Source organism: Trachurus trachurus (assembly GCF_905171665.1).
Source record: "Trachurus trachurus genome assembly, chromosome: 4".
NCBI classification, from domain to species: Eukaryota; Metazoa; Chordata; class Actinopteri; order Carangiformes; family Carangidae; genus Trachurus; species Trachurus trachurus.
The window spans coordinates 29,274,363-29,302,115 of NC_139898.1; the positions used below are offsets into that span (position 1 = coordinate 29,274,363).

At 44.8% G+C, this 27,753-nt stretch overlaps 2 protein-coding genes across 3 annotated transcripts in view; both read left to right on the plus strand.

Annotated features, from left to right (window-relative positions):
• bphl (biphenyl hydrolase like) overlaps positions 1-27,753 on the plus strand; it is a 106,858-nt gene that overhangs the window by 58,478 nt on the left and 20,627 nt on the right. The window lies entirely within an intron of this gene.
• Positions 366-27,140, plus strand: dspb (desmoplakin b). Of its 2 annotated transcripts, none has more exons than XM_083970831.1 (24): positions 366-676; positions 2,255-2,348; positions 4,035-4,156; positions 4,256-4,412; positions 5,429-5,554; positions 6,901-6,960; positions 7,059-7,226; positions 7,610-7,714; positions 7,848-7,943; positions 8,529-8,654; positions 9,374-9,529; positions 9,630-9,784; positions 9,903-10,029; positions 11,085-11,271; positions 11,369-11,688; positions 11,819-11,997; positions 12,788-12,926; positions 13,078-13,268; positions 13,821-13,983; positions 14,082-14,165; positions 14,240-14,347; positions 14,483-14,581; positions 14,798-16,633; positions 17,414-27,140. In XM_083970831.1, the coding sequence occupies exons 1-24, from the start codon at positions 462-464 to the stop codon at positions 26,528-26,530; spliced, it is 14,130 nt and encodes a 4,709-aa protein (XP_083826957.1). In that variant the 5' UTR covers positions 366-461; the 3' UTR covers positions 26,531-27,140. The 2 variants fall into 2 exon arrangements, with proteins under 2 accessions (XP_083826957.1, XP_083826958.1); XM_083970832.1 differs by having other exon boundaries at positions 14,798-15,295.

Sequence of the window (27,753 nt, forward strand, 5' to 3'; positions counted from 1 at the left end):
AGCTCTTGACCCAGTCTAGTTTCTTATGGTTCAAAAACGTCCTCGGTTTTAAAAATTATTTGCTTTTTTAAAATGTCCAGAAAAAGTTTTCACTTCTAAAGAATATCCCACATCTGCTTTACATTTCCAAAATAACACCTCACTGTCCTGCAACATACAAGTCCCCAAAAATGTAGAGAAAGTTACATCAGTCCCCACAAAGATAGAAACACAAGGTGACACACACACACTGGGTCTGGACCGTGGGGAGTGGTTTGTGTTTGTAGGCGCAGCAGGTTTGGGAGAGACGCGGAGGTGTGGTCTCCACGCTCCAAAAACGATCCTCCTCCCGCGGCTCGGTGCAGTCTGCAGCGGAGAGGCCGAGGGACCGGGGGTGGACAGGTGCAAACTGAGTCGCCCGGTGACTTCTTCTTCCATCCACACTGTCGCTTTAAGCTGCTGCCGCCGCTCGAGGAGCCAGGATGAGTTACTTCGGGTCGCAGCAGGGCCTGAACATGGCGCGCAGGGTCGGGTCCAGGACCGACCTGACCGGCGGCGGCTCTCAGTACGCACGGAGCGAGGTGTTTCAAGGAGGCGGTAACGGATACGAGCCCTTTATGGACGGATACAGAACCGTGTCCTACTCCACTAAGTCCGCCAAAGGCGGAATGTCAGGAGGAATGGGAGGAGGAATGAGGTAGGGGTCTGTTCTCTGGGGTTAGTTTTGTTTTGAGTTAGTTTTGTTGCTTCCACCTGTTGAGTCTGAACCAGGACGCGTTGTGTTGATGTTGCCTCGGACTCTCCTCGGTCTCAACAACTGCTCCGTATAAAATATTCATCACGAGACGTCTGTTTTATCCCGGTATTCATTTTGGCCGTGCAAACCCTGAGTGGACACATTTGCCCCTGAGCCAAAAACAAAACAAGCTCTTGCACTTTCAGCTTAACGCTTAATTTACCAAGTTAATGCACGTCAGTGTTTGCAGGGGAATGTTTCTGTCTCTGCATTAACTAGATATTCACAGCGGTCTGTCAGTGTCATTTATGATTTGTTTGATGAAGGAGTTCCCACATTACTTTCCCTCAAATTACACAAATGATAAAAAACAATGACATAGTGACTGTGAAACAAAACTGCACTGTAATTAATGTCTTTATCATGACTCATATATGTGGCACTTTGTAGATTAAAGAAAGCCCAGCAGCAGCTTCTCTCCCTGCAGAGAAAACACTCAAGACTGTGATTTATAACTCTCACTCAGATGTGAAGTTCCCACTGCTGCAGCGGCTTAACACTCAGCCTCTACACAGAGACCTTCACACAGATGAATTATGTCACTGTGCCAGTTAAAGACAGAGCAGAGAGCATCTGGTCCACAAGATTATAGAGACAGTAAAGACAGAGAAGAGGTAACAGAAATGTTACAGGTCCAGTGAAAAACCATAAAAGGGTAAAAAAAAAAAGTGAAGTTGTTGTTGTTGAGTTTTAAAATGAGCAGCCTGTTATAGATCAATAACTGCACTGGGCCAATCAGCTGATATGAGAGAGATGCAGACATCATCATCCTCAAAAGTGTTTTTATCTTTGGAAATAAAAACATGTATGCATCTTTATCACTTTCTATGAACCCTCTTCCCCGTTTACAGATATAATCTTATATAAACACAGTCACGGTCAGAATAAATTTCATACATTGTATAATTTACAAAAATGCTAATTATCTAAAACTTATTCCAAATCTACTAATAAGGCATGTGCTCATCAATCCTGTTGTACAGAGCGTAAACAGTCCACCATATCTTCCTTATATTTGATTTTATGGCTGGAGGAGGCACTCAACAGGTGTTGCCAGGTGTGTTTTTATCCACCCTACAGCATTATTAATGCATAGCTACATGTTGATCTAATGCAAACAGCCAGTAAGCTACATGTACACATATATCTCGGATTAACCGGAGTGTCTTTTAGGCAGCGATCCTCACCTCAGGATTTTAACCTGAATCAAAAATGTCCCACGATGATTAAAATTAGATGAAAAAAAAGAAACATACACATGATATGTGAAATTGAGTTTAGCTTTTCAGACCAAACACATTCAAATTAAACCGTTTAGTAAACTGGCCACAGTCGAGGCAAGGGTGGAGCCACAGGTCTGAAGTGTGTGATACTGTGTTGGTGGTGGTGATGTCTGTGATGCCAATACAATTAATGAGGTGAAGATTTGTAACAGTGATGATCTCATTGGTGATGCGTTCCCTCTGCTGCCCCCTGCAGTAGCTCCGGTCTCGGTGCCATCCACCAGAGGGCCATGGCTCTGCAGGGCCAGTGCCAGGAGTACCTGAAGAAAGCCGAATACGCCCTCCAGACCGTGAGTCATGATTTATCCCCCTGCTGTTCCACACTTGACTCCTTTCCCTCTGCGGTGCAAGTTAAAGCCTGTCAGGGTCAGAGCTTTTAGAGCTTTTATTATTTCACAAGAGGGAGAAGAGTCGAGTCGCAGTGCAGTTTCTCTTCTGTTAGAAAAGAGAAAACAGAAAGAACGAGAGAAATGTTGCTCTGGTATAAATTGAGTTTGTGAACACAGAGCAGCAAACAGAAACCAGGCTCTGTTCCAATTGCCTTTGGGACCAACTCTAGTATTTCAACTGTCAATCAATGCACTGATGACACACACACACACACATCACACATGCATCACAACGTGGCTTCGTGTTGAGAAACTTTGTTTTCTTGCGAAGTTGCAAAACTCATCTTCATACTGTTGGAAGACGTGGGTGTGTGATTTATTAGCCTGGTGTGTGTCTGTGTGTGTGTGTGTGTGTGTGAGTGTTGTTGACTCGTGTCGTCATCTTCGACCAAACATAACAACTGTGTGTGGATGAAATGTGTGAAACGCTGAACGTCACTTTAGCTTCATCGTTTACAAAGTCATGAAATCATCCAGTTTCACGTTCTTTCCTCTGGGTAAAATGGACTAATTGAGCGTGAAGTGAAAGTGCTACACCTGCTAAATGAAGCAAAGATAAGTGACCTCGCTCGCTGGGCTCAGCAGGTAAAAATAAAAAACCGCCAACAGCGTTTTTTTCCACATAAAAGAAAAGATAATAATTCATTAATAACAAAAGTGAAACCAGCAACGAACCAGAAAAGCTTCATACCGCAGTGATAATCATCTCCAAACCAAACAAACAAGCAAACCAGGACGGTGTGAAGGACACATAAACAGCACCTGTATAAATTATGCACATTTAAAGGGATAGTTCAACGTTTTGGCAAATTGGTCCATTGCCATAATCCCTATAGTTTTAGGAGTAGGTTTTGTTGGTGCAAGCTATTTTTAGAACAGTGGAGCAGAGCGGCGAGCTGCTCAGAGCTACGCTATGGAGGCTAATGGGATTTCTTGGTTTCCCTCATCAAACTCATCAAATACACAATCCAACAACTCCAAAACACTCTGGTGGACAAGTTGTGACCTGCACATTCACCACGCTATGAGAGACGGAGTTGTTTTCGAGGTAAATACAGAGACTGCTTGCCCAAAAACTGCCCCCGACGGGAACACACATCAGCGGTTTTGCATGAATTTACAACTCTGTCTCGTAACTCGTAACTTGTGTATTTGAGTTTGATGAGGGAAACCAAGAAATCCCATGAGCCTCTGTAGCGTAGCTCTGAGCAGCTCGCGGCTCTGCTCTGCCGTTCTAAAAACAGCTTGCACCGACAATCAAAGGTAACAAACCTACTAACGATAGGGATTATTATGGCAATAGGCCAATTTGCCAAAATGTTGAACTATCCCTTAACTTAGACATATATCAGACGCATGTTTTACTTTTCTCCACAGAGCAGTTTGTGTGCAGCTCTGGAGCTTCAATATTTGTATTGAGGCTCTGGTTGTTTGAAATTAGTGTGTGTTTAGTCAGTCCGAATATTTCCTCTTAACAAACTTTAAAAAATCAACCTAAAGTTCATGTGTAGGTTAATATCTGCAAACACCTGCTCCTGTTAACCTTCTCCCTGTGCCGCTCCTCACATGCTGTGTTTGTGTTCGCAGGGCGGAGCTCCAGGTGATGCAGAGCGCTACATGGCGATGGCCAAAGAGACGATCGAGCACCTGAAAGGCTGCGCCATCGACCTGAAGCAGATGGGACAGCCCAACGACAACGTGGTCAGGACGTAAGGAAACCGCCACTCGTCCCCTTTTCTCCTCTAGTGTTCGATTCCTCTCTGTGATACAAACTCCATACATGTCCTGTCTGTCCTCTGGACCTGCAGGTTGGAGATGTGCAGGGACCAGCTGAAGGGCGTCCACATGGCCATGTCAGGCAGCATGCAGAGGAGAAGGAGCACCAGAGGGGGGAGCACCGGAGGAGGATGGGAGGAGGCTGGAAGGAGCTTCCAAGACGCCATCGGCTGGATCGCTCAACAGAAGGTCTGTGGATTAGTTTAGTTTAGTTTAGTGGAGTTTATTTTATCTTTTGCACAAATTATTTACAGTCAAGCATCAATCACAATCAATCGACCTTCAATAATCCATTCCTTAGTTCAAACTTAGTTCATAAATATTACATTGATCGAAAAGGTGTAGGCTGAAGCTATCCAGCTTATGAGTGCCTAGCCTTTAATTCATCATTTCAGTTAAACCATTACAGCTCTTCATGGTTTCAGTGTAACAGAAAGAAGCAGATACGTATCTTATAATTAACAAATGAAGCCAAAATAAATAAACAGTATTACAGTTGGAGTCAAAACCCAATTGATCGACCCTGTTTATAGCTTTATATCATACTATACATTTAATTTCTTTTTAAATTGTGTTAGGTTTTTGCTTTGTTTGAGATCCTCTGGCAAACACAATGAAGTGATGAAGTAATGTTGTGGTTTGTTCAGCCTCCTGGTTGCCTGTTAATGTGACATTTTGTGATATTTTTGATAGATTAAATTGTTTTTTTTGTTTTTTTTTATTGCACCAAAGAGCAAAAACGTGCTTGTGACAAGAAGAAGATGTGTAGTAGCTTAATTCAGAGCCAACAACTGGATTTTCCCTGGTGTGTGTGGGTGTTAGTGAACTGCCAGATCTCATTAACGCAGAATACTGTGTAGACACGAGGACATTCCTCTGCTCTGTGTCGGTGCAGACACTGGACTGAGCTGGCAACGCTGGCAGCAGCCGAGTTTCACACTGGCAACAACACATTTATTAGGAACTGACTAAAAGGAGAAACACAGTGAAACACACTGCTGCACTGCAGAGATTTAAAAGAAGCTCTCGGTTTGTTTCAGGTCATAAAATCCGACTTTCCTCTGGTTCACTCAGTTGTTTGTCCTGAAGATTCAGAGAGAGACGACTTGTTGTTTCTCTGCCTCCACCTGCTGGTGTTGTTACGTGCACATCAGACACAGGCACATCAGAGTGAATCCCAGTGTGCTGAACATTTTGTGTTTTAGCGTCTGGTTGAAACTGCTCCCTGGGCGGACGACACCGAAGCCATCGAGCAGCAGCTCATCAACCACCAGAGGTTTCACAGCTCCATCCAGAGGAGCACGGAGGTGGACCGGGCCAAGGACGACCTGGTGGGTTCAGGCTGCACTTTTCTCCCATATGAGATGAAAGATCTTTGCTGCTCAGTGGTTTTAACAATTTAACAAGGCTGTAGAAAATGGTATTATAGTGTGAATCTGCACAAAGATGCAGCAGTTTATAAGGAAATAACAACTGCGCATCTGCACAGTTTCTTCCAAATTTAAGTGTATGTGGAAAAACTAAATATAATTATAATTACCCTGGTGAAAGAGAATTACTTCAAGGTTTCATAAAATATACTCATTATGAAAAGCAACAAAATTAGACAGGAGCCTGAAACCAGTATTTGATATTTTACCTCATTTTAGTGATGTTAAAGGGACAGTATGTGAGATTTACCCCCATCTAGCGGTGCGGTTGCATGTCGGCACGTATTCTTGCTGTTGCGTTTACGTAAACTCGGGCAGAAGTCAGAAAAACAACACACGCTGCATGTATCAGGATAAACAAGCCTCTATGTAAACAAACGGTCCGCCAGCACGAGGCAAAACAATACAGGCGTGACAATATGTTGTCATGGTGATGTCGTATTGTTTACCTGACCCACGTTTTACCGGCTTTCTCTCGTCGAGTAAAATAACATCCAGTTGGTTTGCCGACGGCGTCACTCACGGCGTCATTCAGGTGTCTGACTGAACCTGAAGGCAACACCAGTGCCTCCGTCCTTCCTCACACTAGCTACACGGTGGTGACAGTTTTAACAGGCGCTGTCTGGAAAACTTTCTCCCCGAGCCGAGAAGCTCCGGCGGCCCGAGTTTGAGGTTACTTACAGCCACGGTGACACTGAACGTAAAACATGGCGATTCAACATGGCAGAGAAGGTTCGGTGAACCCCCCCCTGTATGTTTGTAACCACTTGTAACATCTCATTCTAAGGTACGAGAAAGCGCTCGTTTGTATGCGGGCGCGATTCCACTTCAGTGAAATACGTATTTATGAAAGCGATATTTGATTTTTGTCAATAAAAAGCCAATAAAGTCCCATACTGTCCCTTTAATCTAATACATCTGCAGCCAGAGGCTACTATGGAAATGTATTAAAGGCTTTTGAAATGGAGGGTTTAGTTTTGATGTTTTTATTAGTTATATTGAGTCATTTGTGTGTCAAAAATATTTTGATTGAAAAAGGAAAGTAATGGATTCTGTAAATTCAACTTTTTGGAGCACAAATCTTTGCTCGTTGTACAAATCCACCCTAATTTAGATCGTAATAGTTATAATAATAAGCTATTATAAGGAATAGCAGATTGCATTTGAAGAGGTTTATGTTTCATAGTGTTTCTTATGGCTTTGTATTTTTAAGATGAGACCAAATCAGTTTGATTCTCCTCCCACAGATTAAAAAAGGAGACAAAGCAAACCTCCACGCTCTGGACCAGGAGTGGGACAGTCTGCAGGTGAGCGGAGCTGAACTCCTCATCACTCATCTGCTCTTGTGTTTTCAGGTGAACTGTCGACTTTGTGTATGAACTCAGTTTTTCTTTTTCTTTTCCAGCAATTGTCGTTTAGTCGGACGCAGCAGCTCAACGAGCTGAAGCAGATCATTCAGCAAATCTCCAAGGAGATCATGTGGGTGAACGACAGAGAGGAGGAAGAGCTGGTGTTCGACTGGGGAGACAAGAACATCGACCAGTACATCCCCAAGAAGCAGGAGAGCTACTCGGTTAGTAACACACACACACACACACACACACACACACACACACACACACACACACACACACACACACACACACACACACACACACACACACACACACACACACACACACACACACACACAAGATGAGGGAGAATTAGGCTCATGTGATGCTACAGAAATCCATGTTGTAATTTGAATATTTTTTAAAGCTTCATTCAAGTCGATTAACATTCTTGGAAAAAATCCCATGAGCCTAAATGGCACTAATTCCTTTTTATGACAATAATCTGCATCTCATAAGGAAGCAATCATCTGTGCTAGATTAGATTTTGGCAGCTGCAGTCAGAGCAAAGCGCCGCTCCAGCTGCATCCCTGTCATTACCAAACCTCTTCTCCTCCAACAGAGGCTGATGAGCGCCCTGGAGGAGAAAGAGAAGGACCTGAACAAACTGAAGAACAAAGTGGATGCTCTCCTGAAGAACAACCACCCGGCCTCAGACAAGATCGAGGTTCGTGTTGAACTGTGTGAAAGAAAAACAATGTGCAGTGATTACATTCATTTATGAATGTTAAGTCAGAGAAAGCAGGAGCCTGGCTCTTTTCCATCATTTCACTTTTTTTTCCCTCCCTCGTGTTTTCCAGGCCTATCAGGACACCCTGCAGACTCAGTGGAGCTGGCTGCTGCAGATAACGAAATGCATCGATGTTCATCTGAAGGAAAACGCAGCTTATAGCCAGGTGACATCACAAAACACACAACTGGGAAGCTTTACAACTTTTTTTTTTTTTTTTTTTTTGGCCCATAACCTCACTCACTGGGTTTCTCTTCGCTGTTAAACTCCATGATGCAGGCTACATCCACACTGCAGCATTTTAGTTATTGAACGACTCGTTTGCCAGATGTGTGACTACTATCTGCACTATTCAAGCTCCTGAAAAAGAGACTTTTGAAAACACAGCTGACTCTATTTTACTTTGCAGCTGCATGAATCAAATTTTGCATTTTGGCGCTACAACTACAGTAATAGATTTTTTGTGCAACTCATCACCTGCAGAGTTGACAGTCTTCTTCCTGTTAATGTCCACTGGTCATTTCCAGTTGTGATAGTATGAAAAGAGCTCATGAGCTACATTTAAGAGACTTATTCAGTGTATGATGTGTAGCTGCTGCAGCGTCTTTGAGGGAGGAACAGACGGAGGCTGTGGCTCTGTCAGTGATGCAGACGAGACAACATGCTGACATTTTAAATGGCTCCAGCTGGTCAATAATATCTAACTTTAAACCATCATCATATTAACACTCCTGCATGTTTTTTGTTATAGTTCTTCAAAGAGGCCAATGACACGTACAGCGCTCTGCAGAAGGAACACGAGGGCGTCCGTAAGAAGTTCACCTGTGACAAGAACACGTCCCTGGATAATCTCCTGGACCTGCTCAAGGGCCTGGAGGTAAGTGTGATGACTCGTGACCTTCTGCCCCTTAGCGCTGTAAAACTAAATGACTGCTCCGCCAATGGATTAGTCAGCTCATGTTACTGCTAATGATAATTGGCCTGCGGATAATTGATCACTTCACTTCATGCAGAATGAGCTGTGATAATGTCACCAGAGAGTTCACACACAGCTCGATATGTAACAAGCAGGAACAGAGCATTTATTTGAATTCACGCAGATACTTGATACTACTGGAATTTTTTGTATTATCATTACGTTAAATATCCAACCTTGGAGACTAAAGTCAGCTCTTACGTTTTGCTCAGTTGTATTTTTTCATTATTTTCTAGTATCTTCTGCCTTTTTCATTCATATTGTTTTAATGTTTATTGGATTATTCCACATATTCCTTCTTTTTTTCTATTTAAAGAGCCACAGAACGGCTACAGTTTGATAATATGTTTTGGCCCTTTTGCATTTTGCATTAGTATTATATCATTTTTAAATGATGTATTGCACTCAAATTATGTAGCACAGTATTGAACCTATGTCTAGGTTGCTTCCTTTGCACTTGTAGCGTATATTCTATTGTTTTAGACCTATCTATCTATCTATCTATCTATCTATCTATCTATCTATCTATCTATCTATCTATCTATCTATCTATCTATCTATCTATCTATCTATCTATCTATCTATCTATCTAATGTTATTTTGTCTTTATGCATCTCCAGAGGGAGAAGGAGAAGATTATGGAACACAAGAGGCAGGTTCAGCATCTGGTCAACAAGTCAAGGAGCATCGTGAGACTGAAACCCAGAAACCCGGAGGAGAAGAGCAGCAGCAGCCCCGTCATCGTCAAGGCTCTGTGTGACTTCAAACAGGACCAGGTGAGTTGTTTTATACTAATGCTCACGAGTTCACAAGGGATTTATCTGCAGGAAGTTATTGTCCCGTCTCAAACTCAAACATTTTTTTTGTGCGCTACAGAAAGTGATCTGTAAGGGCAACGAGGCCATCCTGAAGGACAACGGCCAGCGCAGTAAGTGGGAGGTGACTGGCCCCGGAGGACTTGATATGCTGGTGCCATCTGTGTGTCTGATCATACCGCCACCCAACCCGCTCAGCATCAGCCTCGCCAACAAGTAAGAGCTGTTTGTTCAGGAGGAAGAAGGAGATAAAACTCCGGGAACAGTCAGTTCTTGGCTGAAAAAAAAGAAAATATCTGTGCCGTGATTAAAGGTTTTTTAATTGTGTCCGAAGGAACGAGCAGTACTACGAGGCCATCCTGACCATCTGGAACCAGCTCTACATCAACGTGAAGAGCCTCATCGCCTGGCAGTACTGTCTCCTGGACATCAACCACATCAACTCCCTCACCGTCTCTATGGTGAGTAATCAGCTACCTGACTATCTGAAAAAAAAAATTATTTAACATCATTTAGAACGGCTCTTAAAACAGGGTATCCGCGGGGTAAGTATTAAAAGGTGATAAATCAATTTTGGGAAAATTAAGACCCTTAAAAAGTATTAAAAAGTCTTTTCATGACTTTATAAAGTCTTAAATTTTGAAGGTATTTTTTTCCTGAATTAGCTGTCCAGACGTTTGAGTCCTAAAAAACACTGTGAAAGTGTGTGAATTTATTTGTTGTATTAATAAACAAAGATGAACCGTAAAACTGTTACCTTAAAAGTGTCACTGATGTAAATGGTTACAGCTTGAAGTGGCGGTGAGGTATTGAAAAATATTGAGAAGGTCTTGAAAAAGTCTTCAAAAGGTATTAAAATTAACTTAAAGATTCCTGTATATACCCTGTAAAAAGTACCTCGTCAGTCAAACCATGTACCATGTTTATTTATTGTCATGTTTTTTTTTTCTTCTCATTATTACATTTATCATTATTGTTTTGCATTATTCATTCTTGTATTTTTTTTCCTTTTTTCCCTATATTCACTGTATAATCACTAACTTTTTTCTACTTATTTTTCGTTATCATCTTATCAATTAATTATTCCTTATTTTCTTGTCTTTACTTGTAACAAATTTGGTTTTTGAATAGATGATATGATATGAAAAAAAACAAATCTCTGTTGTCTAAGAGATGAGTCCATTCATGCAATATGTGAATCTGCCAAATCGATAAAAGCAGACCGTGGAAGCAGTGAAGCAGTCGCACATCTCAGAAGGTCTGAGGTCATCATGCCCCATGGACATAAACAGAGTCCCGTCTGAATTAGCAGTGCAACATTCAAGACAAATAATGTCAACTTCTATATACTATGTTACATAAAAGGCAGAATCAAAAGTTCACTGGAAAATAAATCCCATACAGATACATAAATATTATGTTCAAATAGATGCTGTTTTACTTCCTGCATGTAGCAGTTAGATTCTTATGTTGTTTTCACCTCAGTCTAACATGATCTGTGTGTGTGTGTGTTCAGCTGTCCAACATGCGTCCTGAAGAGTATCGCCAGCTCATCAAGAACATGGAGGCTCACTACGACGAGTTCAAGATGGTCTCCCACGGCTCCCAGATGTTTGCTGACGAGGACAAGAGGAGCATCGAGAACCAGTTCAGCGGGGCGCAGAACCACTATGAAGAGCTGGTGGTGCAGCTGCCTGCTTACAGTCAGTATTACACTAAACAACGTTGAATTACATCAGAAATATTTGTTTAGAATTTCCTTTTGACGATTTCTAACATATTCTTGCGTCTCTCCCTCAGTTGGTCAGATGAGACAAATGGAACAGCAGCAGATCCTTTTGGTTCAGCAGCAGGAACAGCAAGAGGCGGAGGTCAGGAGGCGCGAGGAAGAGCTACGGCAAACTATCGAGGTGAAGAAACAGACGGTGAAGAAAGTGCAGGCGGCCAAGAAGGAAGTAGTGGTGAAGAAGAAGGTGACGACGTCTCGCAGCCTGTTGGAGCTGCACGCGCTCAGACTCAGGCTGGAGACGGCTGAGAGTCTGCTGAGTCAGCACATCTGCCTCATCTGCCTCGGAGAAGACGGGGTGCACGAGTGTGGCGTCAGGATCATGCAGTTGGAGGTATAGTCACACACAAACACGGAAATAAAAGACAAACAGACAAGCACGTAGCGTTAAAAACAGACCTTATACCAACTACCTGCTCCCCACATTCATTCATTACTGTGTTTGTGTGCATGTTTTCTTGTAGTCCGTGCAGCATGACATAGACTCTGTGCGCCAGGACTACCTGCGTCTGAATGAGGTTATCAAGAAGGAGCTGGAGGGCATGACTGATGCAGATAAAGCCCAGTTCCTCCGCAGCGAGAGTGAAATCATCAGCCAAAGACTGAGCAGTCTGGACAGCAGCTCCTCGTCTTACCTACAGAGGTACAGCACACACACACGCACACACACACACACACACACACACACACACACACACACACACACACACACACACACACACACACACACACACACACACACACACACACACACACACACACACACACACACACACACACACACACACACACAAATCACAGCAAAGCCTCATAAATAAAACAGATTATGATTTATGGGATGTATGGGAGAGACATTGTGAGCCCTCTTTTGATTTTGGAACAACTTTCAACTTATAATAGAGTTTCAGATGTACGACGTAGTATCATCAGAGTAGGAATACACACAATGTATACAGTAACTAAAGCAAAGCAGGGGACCCAGTATTGATCCCTGTGGGACACCTCTGGCAACATTTTAATTGGATGGAGCTGAAACTACTGGAAGAAAGATATTGAATTCTTCAAAGATTTGAGTTAAAACAGCTGTGATTAAAGAAAATCAGTTGATTGAAATAGTAATTGTATTTATGTATTGTTTTAATGCATTTACAGACAGGACATAATGAACCTCCAGAGGGGGTTATAGTTGTGTTTAATAATGAGTTTACTGTAGATACATTTTGAAAGTGATTTAAGGTCAATCAAAATACTGTATATAAAGGTGATATTCTAACTGTAAGCTTAGATTTTAAAATGTTTAAGTTTTGTTTTGTGAGTTTAAGTATCCCTCATTTCACAAAACAACAAACATTTAGCTGAGCCATGTCATCTTGAAAAATAAATGTACCTCATCTCTCTCGTAATGACTTTCTCCACCTCTTTGTCTTTGTCAGGCTGCAGGCTCTAAAGGACATGCTGGAGAGTCTGGCGCGAGCAGAGGATATAGTGAAAGTTCATGAAGCGAGACTCACGGAGAAAGAGACCACTTCTCTGTCACCCAGTAAAGTGGAGGATTATATATCGACCTTGGAGGTTATTTGATTTTTTTTAACACATTTTGCATTTTCATGCACGTCTATCAAAACTAAATCAATGTGCAGTGAAGATATCAGAGTTATCACCTAATGTAGAAACTGTCCTGCTCTGATGTCTGACTGTTGTTTCCTGTGTTGTTGATGTGTAGAGTATTAAAGCAGAGCTGGAGCAGAAGGACGCTCTGGCCTCCATGGAGACAGAGCTGACCAGAGCGTGCGAGTGCAGCAGCCACGTGGGCGGGGCTTTCCACAGCTGTCACACTATGCTGTCAAAATACACAGAGCAGGTGGGAGTGCTGTCAGACCGCTGGAGACGGATCCTGGGACAGATTGACACCAGGTATGTCTCTCTGTCTCTCCCTCAGCCTGTTTATACCAAGAGCTGTGCACGTTTCACCAACACAAAGATCGGCTGCAACACCTCCTGGTGAAGAAGGTGCAGGCATGGATCTGTTATTCTGTTAATCACCCGTCCAATGTTATAAATATTTACTATTAGACTGTTGTTACACATATGCATCAGATGCAGATTGTGTCACATTTCATAAATTACTGAGTCTTGCATCACTGGCTCGTTTTCATGTATTGATCAGATTGATCTCATGTTGCAGGTTGTAACAAGCTCCAAACACTGACATTGTATTTTGGACTCAAGCAAAAAACAAATATTATTTGTAGATGGCTCTTGGATCTTGAGATGGACTTTTTATGGATTCTTGACATTTCAAAGATTCAACATTTTATTGATTGATTCAAAGAACAATGAGGAGATTTATCTGTAGTGCAGATTACTAATTTCCACTTTTTGTATCAACCCTCATCAGTTTAGAGTTATCAAAGTGTCTCTTGAAGAAATGCTGACGCTATGTTGTTCTCTTTATCTGTTGCTCAGGGTCCAGGATCTGAGGCTGTATCAGCCTCAGCTGCAGCACTACAAGATAACCAGCTCCTCCCTTTCTGATTGGATCGATGCCACGCGCAAAAAACAGGACGTCCTGCAGGCCACCAAGATCGACAGCGTCCAAGCGCTGAAGGACCATATCCTAACCCAGAAGGTCTTCTTCTTCTTAATTCACTTGCTGGCTGTGTTTAGGGTCTGTATGCATGTCTGTTAAGCAAACTGACTTTACTTTATACTGTTGTTTTTTTCAAGGCCTTGAACACAGAAATCAAAGGAAAGAGGGATGTACTGGAGAGCGTGCTGAGGGACAATGAGGCCTGTGTGATCTCCATCAAGGTAAGGAGGTCTATATGCACCACACAGATCATTTCAGTGTAATTTCCTGCTTTTACGACTGTGCATCTTTACAGGACTATGAAACGGACCTCGCCGCTTACACATCTGGATTAGAGACTTTGCTCAACATCCCCATCAAGAGGACAATGCTGAGGTCCCCCTCGATGGATCTAAACCAGGAGGTAGCTGCATTCCAGTTGAAGGAGGAGTAGGAGGGTTTGGAGGAAAACTCAGCGCCTTTTATTAATATATATCCATGATATTCACATGAGATGATTCATGAATTAATCCTTGAGTTTGCTCTATCTTTGCTTCAGGCTATTGATCTACAGACCCGCTACATGGAGCTGTTAACCATGTCTGGAGACTACTACAAATTCCTGGGAGATTTGCTCATAAGAATGGAGGAGCTCAAGGTACGCTTCTTCTTCTTTTTTATGTTGAATGACAAATGAGTTTGCACTTTTATTATTAATTGTAATGACTATTCTACTTTATTAGGATGATTTCATGAAGAGGTCAAACCCAGTTAATTATGGATTAATGTACAATTTGGTGAAGTGATGTGTTTTAATGACATGTCAAGATGTACTTGATTCCTGAAACTACCTCTTGGTTTGTCCCGCTCCCAGATTTGTAAGACCAGGATCGACCTGTTGGAGGAGGAACTTCGCCAGCTAAGAGAAGAAAACGGAGACCATAGCGCAAAGAACAAAGCTCTGGAAGATGCTCTGGCCCGCTTACGGCTGGAGCTGTCCCAGGCCAACGAACAGCTGGTGTTAACAGAGGAGGTGAAGTGCAACACGGCGATCCAGTGCAACACCACCCAGGCAAGCCTGGACAGTACTCAGGGCCAGCTGTCAGACCTCAACGACCAAGTGGCACGACTCACCTACCTGCTTGAGGAGGAAAAGAGGAAGAAGAGGCTGGCGGAGGAGCGCTACACTCAGCAGCAGGAGGAGTATGAATCTGTGCTGGGTAGGAGGCAGAAGGAGCTGGAGACGGTCAGCTGGGCCAAGGTGGAGGTGGAGAAGACTCTGGCCACTAAGGAACACGAGCTGGAGATGCTGCGGCGGCAGCTGGATGACGCATCGGCGAGAATTAAGGAGCTGCAGAGGGAGATTTCAAAGGTAAGGAGCCAATGCAGTACGGAGATCAATGAAATAAAGCTGAGCTACGAATCCCAGATCCACGTGAGTCGCACAGACGCCCAGAGACTGGCGGCCCAGAGGGAGGACGATATGGCTGAGCTCCAGCTGCAGTTTGACAGGATGGAGTCAGAGAGGAGGGATTTGGAGGAGGAGCTGAGGAGGCTCAGGTTGTCTATCAGCCAGGTTGAGGAGCAAAAACAGAGGGCAGAGGAGGAAGCTCACAGTCAGCGTGCTGTCATCACAGAGGAAGGGCGCAGGAGGAGAGAGCTGGAGAGTCAGGTGGAGGTGCTGATCAGGCAGAGAGACCAGGGAGACCAGGAGAGCAGCAGGTATAGAGAGGAATTGTCTGAGGCCTTGAAGGAGCTGCAGGAGAAGAACGAACGGCTGGTCTACTTCACGCACAGTCTGGAGGAGGAAACCCGCAGGAGGAAAACCACAGAGGAAGGACAGGCTGTGTTGGAGCAGACTGTGGCTAAGCTGAAGGTGAAGCTGACTAATTCGTCCATGGCTGCGACCCAGCTGAGGGACTGTGAGGAGGAGCTTGAGAAGACACGTTTAGACTTGGAGAGGCAGACCAAGGAGCGAAGCAGATTAGAGCAAAACGTTAGCAGGTTACAGGGACGCATCAAAGACATCCAGGCTGTGAGAGACGAGAGGGAGGGCCAGGTGGAGAGGCTGAGGCAGGCTAACCAAGAGGAGGTGGCCAGAAGAAGGAAGTTAGAGATGGAGCTGGAGAAGTCTACCAAGACCATCACAGAGTACAAGAGCACCATCTCTACACTTCATCAGAGCTTGGAGCAAACCAGCATGTCAGGAAAGAGAGATGAAGGGGAGCGCCTTAAGTTGCAGGAGGAGCTGGAGAGAAGTTTGAGACTAAACAAAACCTCTGCAGAAAACACAACGAAGCTAAGCGCAGAGCTAAAGGCTCTGCAGAAGCTACTGCTGGAGGAGCAGGCCCGGGTCAAAGAGGCCAACCTCAGGAATGAGAGTCTTCAAAAAACTATGGAGGAGAAGAGTAAAGTACTGAATGAGAACGCCACTGAGCTTGACAGACTGAAGGTGTTGACAGAAACCCAGACCAGAGAGAGGCTTAAGCTGGAGGAGGTGTTGAGAATGTCAAAGCAACAACACGAGGAACTGTTGAAGTCCAAGCAGGAAGCCGATGATGAGCTCTCCTCCCAGATAACGGCCCTGCAGCTGCAGCTAGAGACCACTGAGCGCAGCAATGTAGAGTACCACGACCTGGTGTCAGAGCTCTCCTATGAGAGGGAAAAACTCAAGCGGGAGGCTGAAAGAATACAAAAGCAGGCCACCGAGGTACATGGAAGTTTGCCACTGGACTGTTCTCCGTCTTTCAAATCAGAGTCCTATCCAGTCCAGTCTCTGTCTGTAGCCAAACTTTTGCTTGCATGTTGTAGATGTCCTGTAGATGCATCACTTTGTAGCTCTGATTCAAACACATACAGCTGCAGTATGTGTTTGAAAAAAGTTGCATGGAAGCATGCAATCATCTGTGCCCCTCCAGCTTCCCTCAAATCCTCAACCCTCTGTCTCCCTTTATGCCCATGTTGAGCAAAGATGTGTGCATGCTTTCGCCTTTGCTTGTTTTTCCTCCCAGAATAATCAACATCGTCAACGATCCGGTCTTCTACTGTTTGAATGTTGCTACATCTCAATGGAAACATTCTGCAAATTAGTAAAAGCACTAATTTGAAGTACCACCTTTTGTCATTTGACTCCTGTCTTATCTCTTTGTGCCGGATGTAACTATTCCAAGATTATGACTATTTTTTTCCTTTAACAATCAACCACTAATAGAGTTTGTGATAAGTGTGCTTTCCATCTCTGGTGATTATATGAATGTGTGCTGTGATGTGAAATGCAAAAACATTTTACAGTTTGTGGTACAAGATAGATAGATAGATAGATAGATAGATAGATAGATAGATAGATAGATAGATAGATAGATAGATAGATGGGAGGGGGGGCAAGAGGAGGGGGGAGGAGAAAAAAAACATATATATATATCATAAGTGTGTATTTCCATGAAAACTGACCTTTTTTTTCTCTGCTTTTCCCCCTTCTCTTTTCCTGCAGATAACATCCACGCTGCAGTCCACTCAGTCCCAGTACAATGAGATTGTAGAGGAGAGAGATACTCTGTTGCTGAAATTGAAATTGTCAGCAAAGGATAAAGATCGCCTCCAAACATTGGAGGACGAACTCAGTCGCATTAAACTGTCCCTGGATACAGAGCTTCGCAACAAACTACGTCTGCAGGAGGAGATTGACAGGATAAAGAAGGATGTGAATTACTGGAAGGACCAGTATGAAAGTCAGCAGAGCCTGATTAAGGAAGGTGACGCAGACAAGGAGCGTCTGGAGAGGGAAAGGAACACGTTGAAGAGTGAGATAGAGAGACTGACGAGGCAACTCAAGGAGCTCGATGAGACATATAAAGTCAGGCTGGCGACCGTCCAGAAAGAGCTGCAGGATATGACCAGTGTCAGAAAAACCGTGGAGTCTGAGCTGAAAAGTCTTCGAGAGCCCCCACCTTTGGATGCATCCAATGTCATTTTTGATGGAGTTCGCAAACCAGTCTCAGCAGATCAGTTGCTTGAGTGTGACGTATTGGACAAACCAACATTCGCCCAGCTTGCAAAGGGACAAAGAAGTGTCCCTGAAGTGTCTGCTGACAAAAAAGTCAATCTAAAAGGAACAGGCCCAATTGCTGGTGTGGTAGTTGAAAGTCCAAGAGGCCCAGGGTCAACATCTGAATTCTTGTGCAAATTGTCTTTAACTGAAGCCAAGAAGGAGAAGCTCCTGCCACAAGACTGCGCTGACCTGCTACTGGATGCTCAGGCTGCCACAGGCCACATCATTGATCCCAGAACCAATCAGAAGTTGACAGTTCCAGAGGCATATGGTCAAGGTGTAATTAATTTGCAGGACAAAGAGAGGTTGCTGGCGGCAGAGGCTGCAGCTGTAGGATATACGAGTCGTAGCTCAACCAAACCCCTGTCAGCGTTCCAGGCCATGAAGAAGGGACTGATTGACAAGAACACAACACTGCGTCTGCTACAAGCCCAGGAGTCTGTTGGAGGTATTCTGGATCCTGCATTCAGTGTGTTCCTTCCCAAAGACACCGCCATTGAGCGTGATCTAATCGATGATGACATATATCGTGCTCTGAACAAGAAGCCTGAGCTCTACATGGACCCAGAAAGTGAGCAGGGTGCAACTTATATGTCACTGAAGAGGAGATGTAAGGTTGAGCTAAACACAGGCCTTCTGCTTCTTCCGGTCTCTAAGAAGATGGACCCATCCCAACTCGTCTTTGAAGGTGTTCGCAAGCCTGTCACAGCACAGCAGCTGCTTGATTGTGGGGTTCTGGACAAAGCAACATTCGACGACCTAATAAGTGGTGAGAAGACAGTCCCAGACGTGTCTGTTGACAAGAAGGTCTTTCTTAAGGGGACTGGGTCAATTGCTGGTGTTGCACCTGGAGCTTCAACTAAAATGTCCTTCACAGAGGCAAAGAAACAAAAGATCATACCTTCTGACGCAGCTGACCTGCTACTGGATGCTCAGGCTGCCACAGGACACATCATTGACCCCAGAACCAATCAGAAGTTGACAGTTGAAGAGGCGTGTGGTCAAGGTGTAATTAGTTTGCAGGACAAAGATAGGTTGCTGGCGGCAGAGGCTGCAGCTGTAGGATATACGAGTCGTAGCTCAACCAAACCCCTGTCAGCGTTCCAGGCCATGAAGAAGGGACTGATTGACAAGAACACAGCACTGCGTCTTCTACAAGCCCAGGAGTCTGCTGGGGGTATTTTAGATCCCATACTCAGTGTGTTCCTTCCCAAAGACACCGCCATTGAGCGTGATCTAATTGATGATAACATGTATCGTACGCTGAACAAGAAGCCAGAGCTCTACAAGGACCCAGAAAATGGGAAGGATGCAACTTATATGTCACTGAAGACGAGAAGTGAGGTTGAGATAAACACAGGCCTTCTGCTTCTTCCGGTCTCTGAGAAGATGGACCCATCCCAACTTGTCTTTGATGGTGTTCGCAAGCCTGTCACAGCACAGCAGCTGCTTGATTGCGGGGTCCTGGACAAAGCAACGTTTGACGACCTAGTAAGTGGTGCGAAAACTGTCCCAGACGTGTCTGTTGACAAGAAGGTCTTTCTTAAGGGGACTGGGTCAATTGCTGGTGTTGCACCTGGAGCTTCAACTAAAATGTCCTTCACAGAGGCAAAGAAACAAAAGATCATACCTTCTGATGCAGCTGACCTGCTACTGGATGCTCAGGCTGCCACAGGACACATCATTGACCCCAGAACCAATCAGAAGTTGACAGTTGAAGAGGCGTGTGGTCAAGGTGTAATTAATTTGCAGGACAAAGAGAGGTTGCTGGCGGCAGAGGCTGCAGCTGTAGGATATACGAGTCGTAGCTCAACCAAACCCCTGTCAGCGTTCCAGGCCATGAAGAAGGGACTGATTGACAAGAACACAGCACTGCGTCTTCTACAAGCCCAGGAGTCTGCTGGGGGTATTTTAGATCCCACACTCAGTGTGTTCCTTCCCAAAGACACCGCCATTGAGCGTGATCTAATTGATGATGACATGTATCGTACACTGAGCAAGAAGCCTGAGCTCTACAAGGACCCAGAAAATGGGAAGGATGCAACTTATATGTCACTTAAGACGAGAAGTGAGGTTGAGCTAAACACAGGCCTTCTGCTTCTTCCGGTCTCTGAGAAGATGGACCCATCCCAACTTGTCTTTGATGGTGTTCGCAAGCCTGTCACAGCACAGCAGCTGCTTGATTGTGGGGTCCTGGACAAAGCAACGTTTGACGACCTCAGAAGTGGTGAGAAGACGGTCCCAGACGTGTCTGTTGACAAGAAGGTCTTTCTTAAGGGGACTGGGTCAATTGCTGGTGTTGCACCTGGAGCTTCAACTAAAATGTCCTTCACAGAGGCAAAGAAACAAAAGATCATACTTTCTGATGCAGCTGATTTGCTACTGGATGCTCAGGCTGCCACAGGACACATCATTGACCCCAGAACCAATCAGAAGTTGACAGTTGAAGAGGCGTGTGGTCAAGGTGTAATTAGTTTGCAGGACAAAGATAGGTTGCTGGCGGCAGAGGCTGCAGCTGTAGGATATACGAGTCGTAGCTCAACCAAACCCCTGTCAGCGTTCCAGGCCATGAAGAAGGGACTGATTGACAAGAACACAGCACTGCGTCTTCTACAAGCCCAGGAGTCTGCTGGGGGTATTTTAGATCCCATACTCAGTGTGTTCCTTCCCAAAGACACCGCGATTGAGCGTGATCTAATTGATGATGACATGTATCGTACACTGAGCAAGAAGCCTGAGCTCTACAAGGACCCAAAAAATGGGAAGGATGCAACTTATATGTCACTGAAGACAAGAAGTGAGGTTGAGCTAAACACAGGCCTTCTGCTTCTTCCGGTCTCTGAGAAGATGGACCCATCCCAACTTGTCTTTGATGGTGTTCGCAAGCCTGTCACAGCACAGCAGCTGCTTGATTGTGGGGTCCTGGACAAAGCAACGTTTGACGACCTCAGAAGTGGTGAGAAAACCGTCCCAGAAGTGTCTGTTGACAAGAAGGTCTTTCTTAAGGGGACTGGGTCAATTGCTGGTGTTGCACCTGGAGCTTCAACTAAAATGTCCTTCACAGAGGCAAAGAAACAAAAGATCATACTTTCTGATGCAGCTGACCTGCTACTGGATGCTCAGGCTGCCACAGGACACATCATTGACCCCAGAACCAATCAGAAGTTGACAGTTGAAGAGGCGTGTGGTCAAGGTGTAATTAGTTTGCAGGACAAAGATAGGTTGCTGGCGGCAGAGGCTGCAGCTGTAGGATATACGAGTCGTAGCTCAACCAAACCCCTGTCAGCGTTCCAGGCCATGAAGAAGGGACTGATTGACAAGAACACAGCACTGCGTCTTCTACAAGCCCAGGAGTCTGCTGGGGGTATTTTAGATCCCATACTCAGTGTGTTCCTTCCCAAAGACACCGCGATTGAGCGTGATCTAATTGATGATGACATGTATCGTACACTGAGCAAGAAGCCTGAGCTCTACAAGGACCCAAAAAATGGGAAGGATGCAACTTATATGTCACTGAAGACAAGAAGTGAGGTTGAGCTAAACACAGGCCTTCTGCTTCTTCCGGTCTCTGAGAAGATGGACCCATCCCAACTTGTCTTTGATGGTGTTCGCAAGCCTGTCACAGCACAGCAGCTGCTTGATTGTGGGGTCCTGGACAAAGCAACGTTTGACGACCTCAGAAGTGGTGAGAAGACCGTCCCAGAAGTGTCTGTTGACAAGAAGGTCTTTCTTAAGGGGACTGGGTCAATTGCTGGTGTTGCACCTGGAGCGTCAACTAAAATGTCCTTCACAGAGGCAAAGAAACAAAAGATCATACTTTCTGATGCAGCTGACCTGCTACTGGATGCTCAGGCTGCCACAGGACACATCATTGACCCCAGAACCAATCAGAAGTTGACAGTTGAAGAGGCATATGGTCAAGGTGTAATTAGTTTGCAGGACAAAGAGAGGTTGTTGGCAGCAGAGGCTGCAGCTGTAGGATATACGAGTCGTAGCTCATCCAAACCCCTGTCAGCGTTCCAGGCCATGAAGAAGGGACTGATTGACAAGAACACAGCACTGCGTCTTCTACAAGCCCAGGAGTCTGCTGGGGGTATTTTAGATCCCACACTCAGTGTGTTCCTTCCCAAAGACACCGCCATTGAGCGTGATCTAATTGATGATGACATGTATCGTACACTGAGCAAGAAGCCTGAGCTCTACAAGGACCCAGAAAATGGGAAGGGTGCAACTTATATGTCACTGAAGACGAGATGTGCGGTTGAGCTAAACACAGGCCTTCTGCTTCTTCCGGTCTCTGAGAAGATGGACCCATCCCAACTCATCTTTGATGGTGTTCGCAAGCCTGTCACAGCACAGCAGCTGCTTGATTGTGGGGTCCTGGACAAAGCAACGTTTGACGACCTCAGAAGTGGTGAGAAAACGGTCCCAGACGTGTCTGTTGACAAGAAGGTCTTTCTTAAGGGGACTGGGTCAGTTGCTGGTGTTGCAGCTGGAGCTTCAACTAAAATGTCCTTCACAGAGGCAAAGAAACAGAAGATCATACCTTCTGATGCAGCTGACCTGCTACTGGATGCTCAGGCTGCCACAGGACACATCATTGACCCCAGAACCAATCAGAAGTTGACAGTTGTAGAGGCATACGGTCAAGGTGTAATTAATTTGCAGGACAAAGATAGGTTGCTGGCGGCAGAGGCTGCAGCTGTAGGATATACGAGTCGTAGCTCAACCAAACCCCTGTCAGCGTTCCAGGCCATGAAGAAGGGACTGATTGACAAGAACACAGCACTGCGTCTTCTACAAGCCCAGGAGTCTGCTGGGGGTATTTTAGATCCCACACTCAGTGTGTTCCTTCCCAAAGACACCGCCATTGAGCGTGATCTAATTGATGATGACATGTATCGTACACTGAGCAAGAAGCCTGAGCTCTACAAGGACCCAGAAAATGGGAAGGGTGCAACTTATATGTCACTGAAGACGAGATGTGCGGTTGAGCTAAACACAGGCCTTCTGCTTCTTCCGGTCTCTGAGAAGATGGACCCATCCCAACTTGTCTTTGATGGTGTTCGCAAGCCTGTCACAGCACAGCAGCTGCTTGATTGCGGGGTCCTGGACAAAGCAACGTTTGACGACCTAGTAAGTGGTGCGAAAACTGTCCCAGACGTGTCTGTTGACAAGAAGGTCTTCCTTAAGGGGACTGGGTCAGTTGCTGGTGTTGCAGCTGGAGCTTCAACTAAAATGTCCTTCACAGAGGCAAAGAAACAGAAGATCATACCTTCTGATGCAGCTGACATGCTACTGGATGCTCAGGCTGCCACAGGACACATCATTGACCCCAGAACCAATCAGAAGCTGACAGTTGTAGAGGCATATGGTCAAGGTGTAATTAATTTGCAGGACAAAGATAGGTTGCTGGCGGCAGAGGCTGCAGCTGTAGGATATACGAGTCGTAGCTCAACCAAACCCCTGTCAGCGTTCCAGGCCATGAAGAAGGGACTGATTGACAAGAACACAGCACTGCGTCTTCTACAAGCCCAGGAGTCTGCTGGGGGTATTTTAGATCCCACACTCAGTGTGTTCCTTCCCAAAGACACCGCCATTGAGCGTGATCTAATTGATGATGACATGTATCGTACACTGAGCAAGAAGCCTGAGCTCTACAAGGACCCAGAAAATGGGAAGGGTGCAACTTATATGTCACTGAAGACGAGATGTGAGGTTGAGCTAAACACAGGCCTTCTGCTTCTTCCGGTCTCTGAGAAGATGGACCCATCCCAACTTATCTTTGATGGTGTTCGCAAGCCTGTCACAGCACAGCAGCTGCTTGATTGCGGGGTCCTGGACAAAGCAACGTTTGACGACCTAGTAAGTGGTGCGAAAACTGTCCCAGACGTGTATGTTGACAAGAAGGTCTTCCTTAAGGGGACCGGGTCAGTTGCTGGTGTTGCAGCTGGACCTTCAGGCAAAATGTCCTTTACAGAGGCAAAGAAACAGAAGATCATGCCTTCTGACGCAGCTGACCTGCTACTGGATGCTCAGGCAGCTACAGGCCACATCATTGACCCCAGAACCAATCAGAAACTGACAGTACAAGAAGCATTTGACAGAGGAGTAGTGGATCAACAGGATGTATCAAAGTTGGTTGCAGCTGAGGCCGCCGCTGTAGGTTACAGAGATCCTAGTACTGGCAAGCTCCTATCAGCAAGCCAGGCCATGAGGAAGGGTATAATTGACAGGGACACAGCTCTACGTTTACTTCAGGCTCAAGAGTCTGCAGGGGGAATTTTGGACCCTATCCTTAGTGTATTTCTACCCAAAGATGTTGCTATGGATAGGGGTCTCATCGACAATGACCTGTACCGAGCCCTGAATCAGTCTCCTGAGTGCTATGAAGACCCAGACACCCAACTACCAACTACCTACGTGTCCCTGAAGAAAAAATGTAAAGTTGATCCAAGCACAGGTGTTTTGCTCCTCCCTGAACCTAAAAAGCCAGTAACTGTTCAGGGAATCAGGGACGAGGTGTCAGTCATAGATCTGATGGATGCAGACCTGCTGCAACGGTGCGATGTTGACCAACTAAGCAAGGGTAGATTGACAAAACATGACATTGAGGACAGACTGCGTCCCTATCTCAGAGATTCCACCTGTATAGCAGGAGTTTATGACGAGGCCAACGAGAAGGTGATAACCATCTACCAGGCCATGAAAGATAGTCTGTTGCGTCAAGGGACAACTCTGGAACTGCTTGAGGCCCAGGCTGCCTCAGGTTTTATAGTCGATCCCATCAACAAACTGTACCTGACTGTTAGTGATGCCTATAATAGACGACTGTTTGGGCCAGAGTTGAAAGACAACCTGCTAGCAGCAGAGAGGGCTGTGACTGGTTACAAACTGCCTGGCACAGACAAGACAGTCTCCCTCTTTCAGGCCATAGAGAGAGGTCTCGTGGAGAGGGGCCATGGTATCCGTCTACTTGAGGCCCAGATTGCCAGCGGTGGCATCATTGATCCTGAGCACAGCCACCGTATTGACGTCAATGTTGCCTACAAGAAGGGTTACCTAGATGAAAAGATGAACAGGATCTTGAACAGTCAAGGTGCTGAAACTAAGGGCTTCTTCGACCCCAACACAGAGGAAAACCTAACATATATGGAGCTCAAGAAACGTTGCATCACAGATAAAAAGACTGGCCTAATTCTTTTGTCCATTGCGGACAAGACAAAGTTAGCGTCGACTTCGAGAAAGAGGCGAGTGGTAATTGTCGACCCAGAAACTAACAAAGAGATGACAGTGCGTGAAGCATATGACAAAGGGTATATTGACTATGACACCTTTGTGGAGCTGTCCCAGCAGGAGTGTGAGTGGGAGGAGATCACTATCACGCATCCAGATGGCTCTGTGCAGTTTATTATCAACGATAAGAAGACAGGAAGAGAGTATGACATCACTGACCTCCTTGCAAAGAGATTAATTAATCAGTCGGATCTAGATCGGTACCGTTCACGTGCTATCACGCTGAATGACTTTGCAGATCTCATCACTAAAAAGACCCGGCATCTTGGAGCATTATCAATGTCATCAACCCCAAAGCCATCGGCAGCCTCAGCTGCATCCTCAGTGACATCAACATTGTCGTCATCATCAGTCTCAAGTCAGTCACAAAGATCCTCGTCACCCACTCTAACCAAGATGACAACAACAAGAACCACCTTCACAGAGCGAAGCAGCACATTCAGCAGTAGTAGTTCTCAAGACTCCACTGACGCCTTTAAGCACGCATCCAGCCTGTCTGTCTCGCTAGCCTCCCCTATTGAGGCTGTGGGTGAACAGGAACCCGTGGGTGCCATCTTTGACACAGAGACTTTGGAGAAGATAACCGTCACAGAGGCTCTGAATTGTGGTCTGCTGGACTCCATCACTGCCCAGAGACTTCTGGAGGCCCAAGCCTCAACAGGAGGAATCGTCAATCCCGCTAATGGCCGTAGGCTCGGCATCAAAGAGGCCTCCCGCCTGGGCATAATAACTGATGACATGTCCTCCAAGCTGAAGTCTGCACAGAAAGCCTTTATGGGCTTTGAGGATGTAAAACTCAGGAGGAAGATGTCTCTTGCTGAGGCCATGAAGGAGATGTGGGTGCCATATGAGGCAGGGCACAGGTTCATGGAGTTTCAGTACGTAACAGGGGGGCTTCATGACCCAGCAGTGGGCTGTAGAAGATCAATTGAAGATGCTTTGAAACTGGGCTGGCTGGATGGGAGAACAGCCCAGAAGCTCCAGGACGTAAGAAACCACACAAAGAATCTGACCTGTCCCAAGACCAAGCTCAAGATCTCTTACAAGGAGGCTCTGGATAATTCCATGGTGGAGGAAAGCACTGGGGTGAGGATGCTCCAGGCATCGTCTATGTCTTCCAGAGGGATCAGCAGTCCATACAATATCGCCTCTGCTCCAGGATCCACCACAGGCTCCAGGAGTGGCTCCCGAAGAAGCTCCCGTAGGGGCAGTCTGGACCTAGGCTCCCCTATGTCACGCTATGGTCATACTATCTTCAACTAGCTTCACACTACTGTAGCTTGTCTCATGCACAAATCAGGTCCTGTACATGCATTCTTGCAAATGGGTCTGATATTTCTTTGAGTATTTCCACTATAAAACAAATGTGTGCCTTGTTTATGAGAAGAAAATGCAAAAATTCAAGGTTTACCATTTTAAATCTCAAGGTTTTTTTGCAAAATTTTAGGTTTTAGGTTTGGTGTTTTTATGCTTTTAAAATGCTTGTTGAATTGATCATGAGAATGAACACTACCAAGATACAGTATGCTTTGTTAATGGATTTAAGTATTAATGGATGTCATCTGAAGGTATTTGGATTGAAAATGAAACATATGTTAATACAATGGTTGATGACCCTAAAATCAGTGGGGGGGAAAAAAGATGGCCAAATTATTGCATAGATATATTTTAAATACATATTTTTAATATCTTCAAAGAATGTATTTTCTTTTTACATTTTGCATTGGTAAATGCAGGGGTGGTATACAAAACAAAAACCTGTCTCAATCAAATGAGCACCTGTTGGATCAGCAGGAGCCATGCACTGCTTCCCTACATCTTTGTGGACTGTAAGGGTGGTATGTTTACATGTATTTAACACCAGAATATCCTATGTGCCTATTATGTGCAGGGAGGGATGCATGGGTGGGTTGCATATATTTGCTTAACCACAATATTTTTATGGAATCAGTTGTTAATCATTTGCAATTTAGTGCTTCCACTTTTGTAACTGTTTCTTAGTATCTCACAATAAAAACTAACCTTTTGCTCATGTGGATTTATGACTCGTCTTATTCATGGTCAGTTTCATGCAGATTAAAAACACAGTAAGACATAATATCCTGAGTTTAGGAACACAAGATTTATTCTAGTAGTGCAACACTCATTCATGATACAGCACACTATATTAAAGTATTTCAGAAAACCACCTTTTTAAATGTCTATGACCATTTTACAACGTAATTGTTATTTATCAATATAGACATATTAATGCTACTATATAGAAAATATGGCTGCTAAAATACATTTTGATGTGCCTTGGTATGACAATAAATTGGGTTATGTAAGTTTTGTAAATAATAAATTTTGGATATATGTAGCACATGTCTCTATTTAAATGAAATTATCTAATGAATAGAGACTCTGATAACTGTTACCTGAGATTTAGTGTCTGTATTATAAACAACGCTAAAGTTATTACTAAGGTCTAGGGTGGTTGGACATGG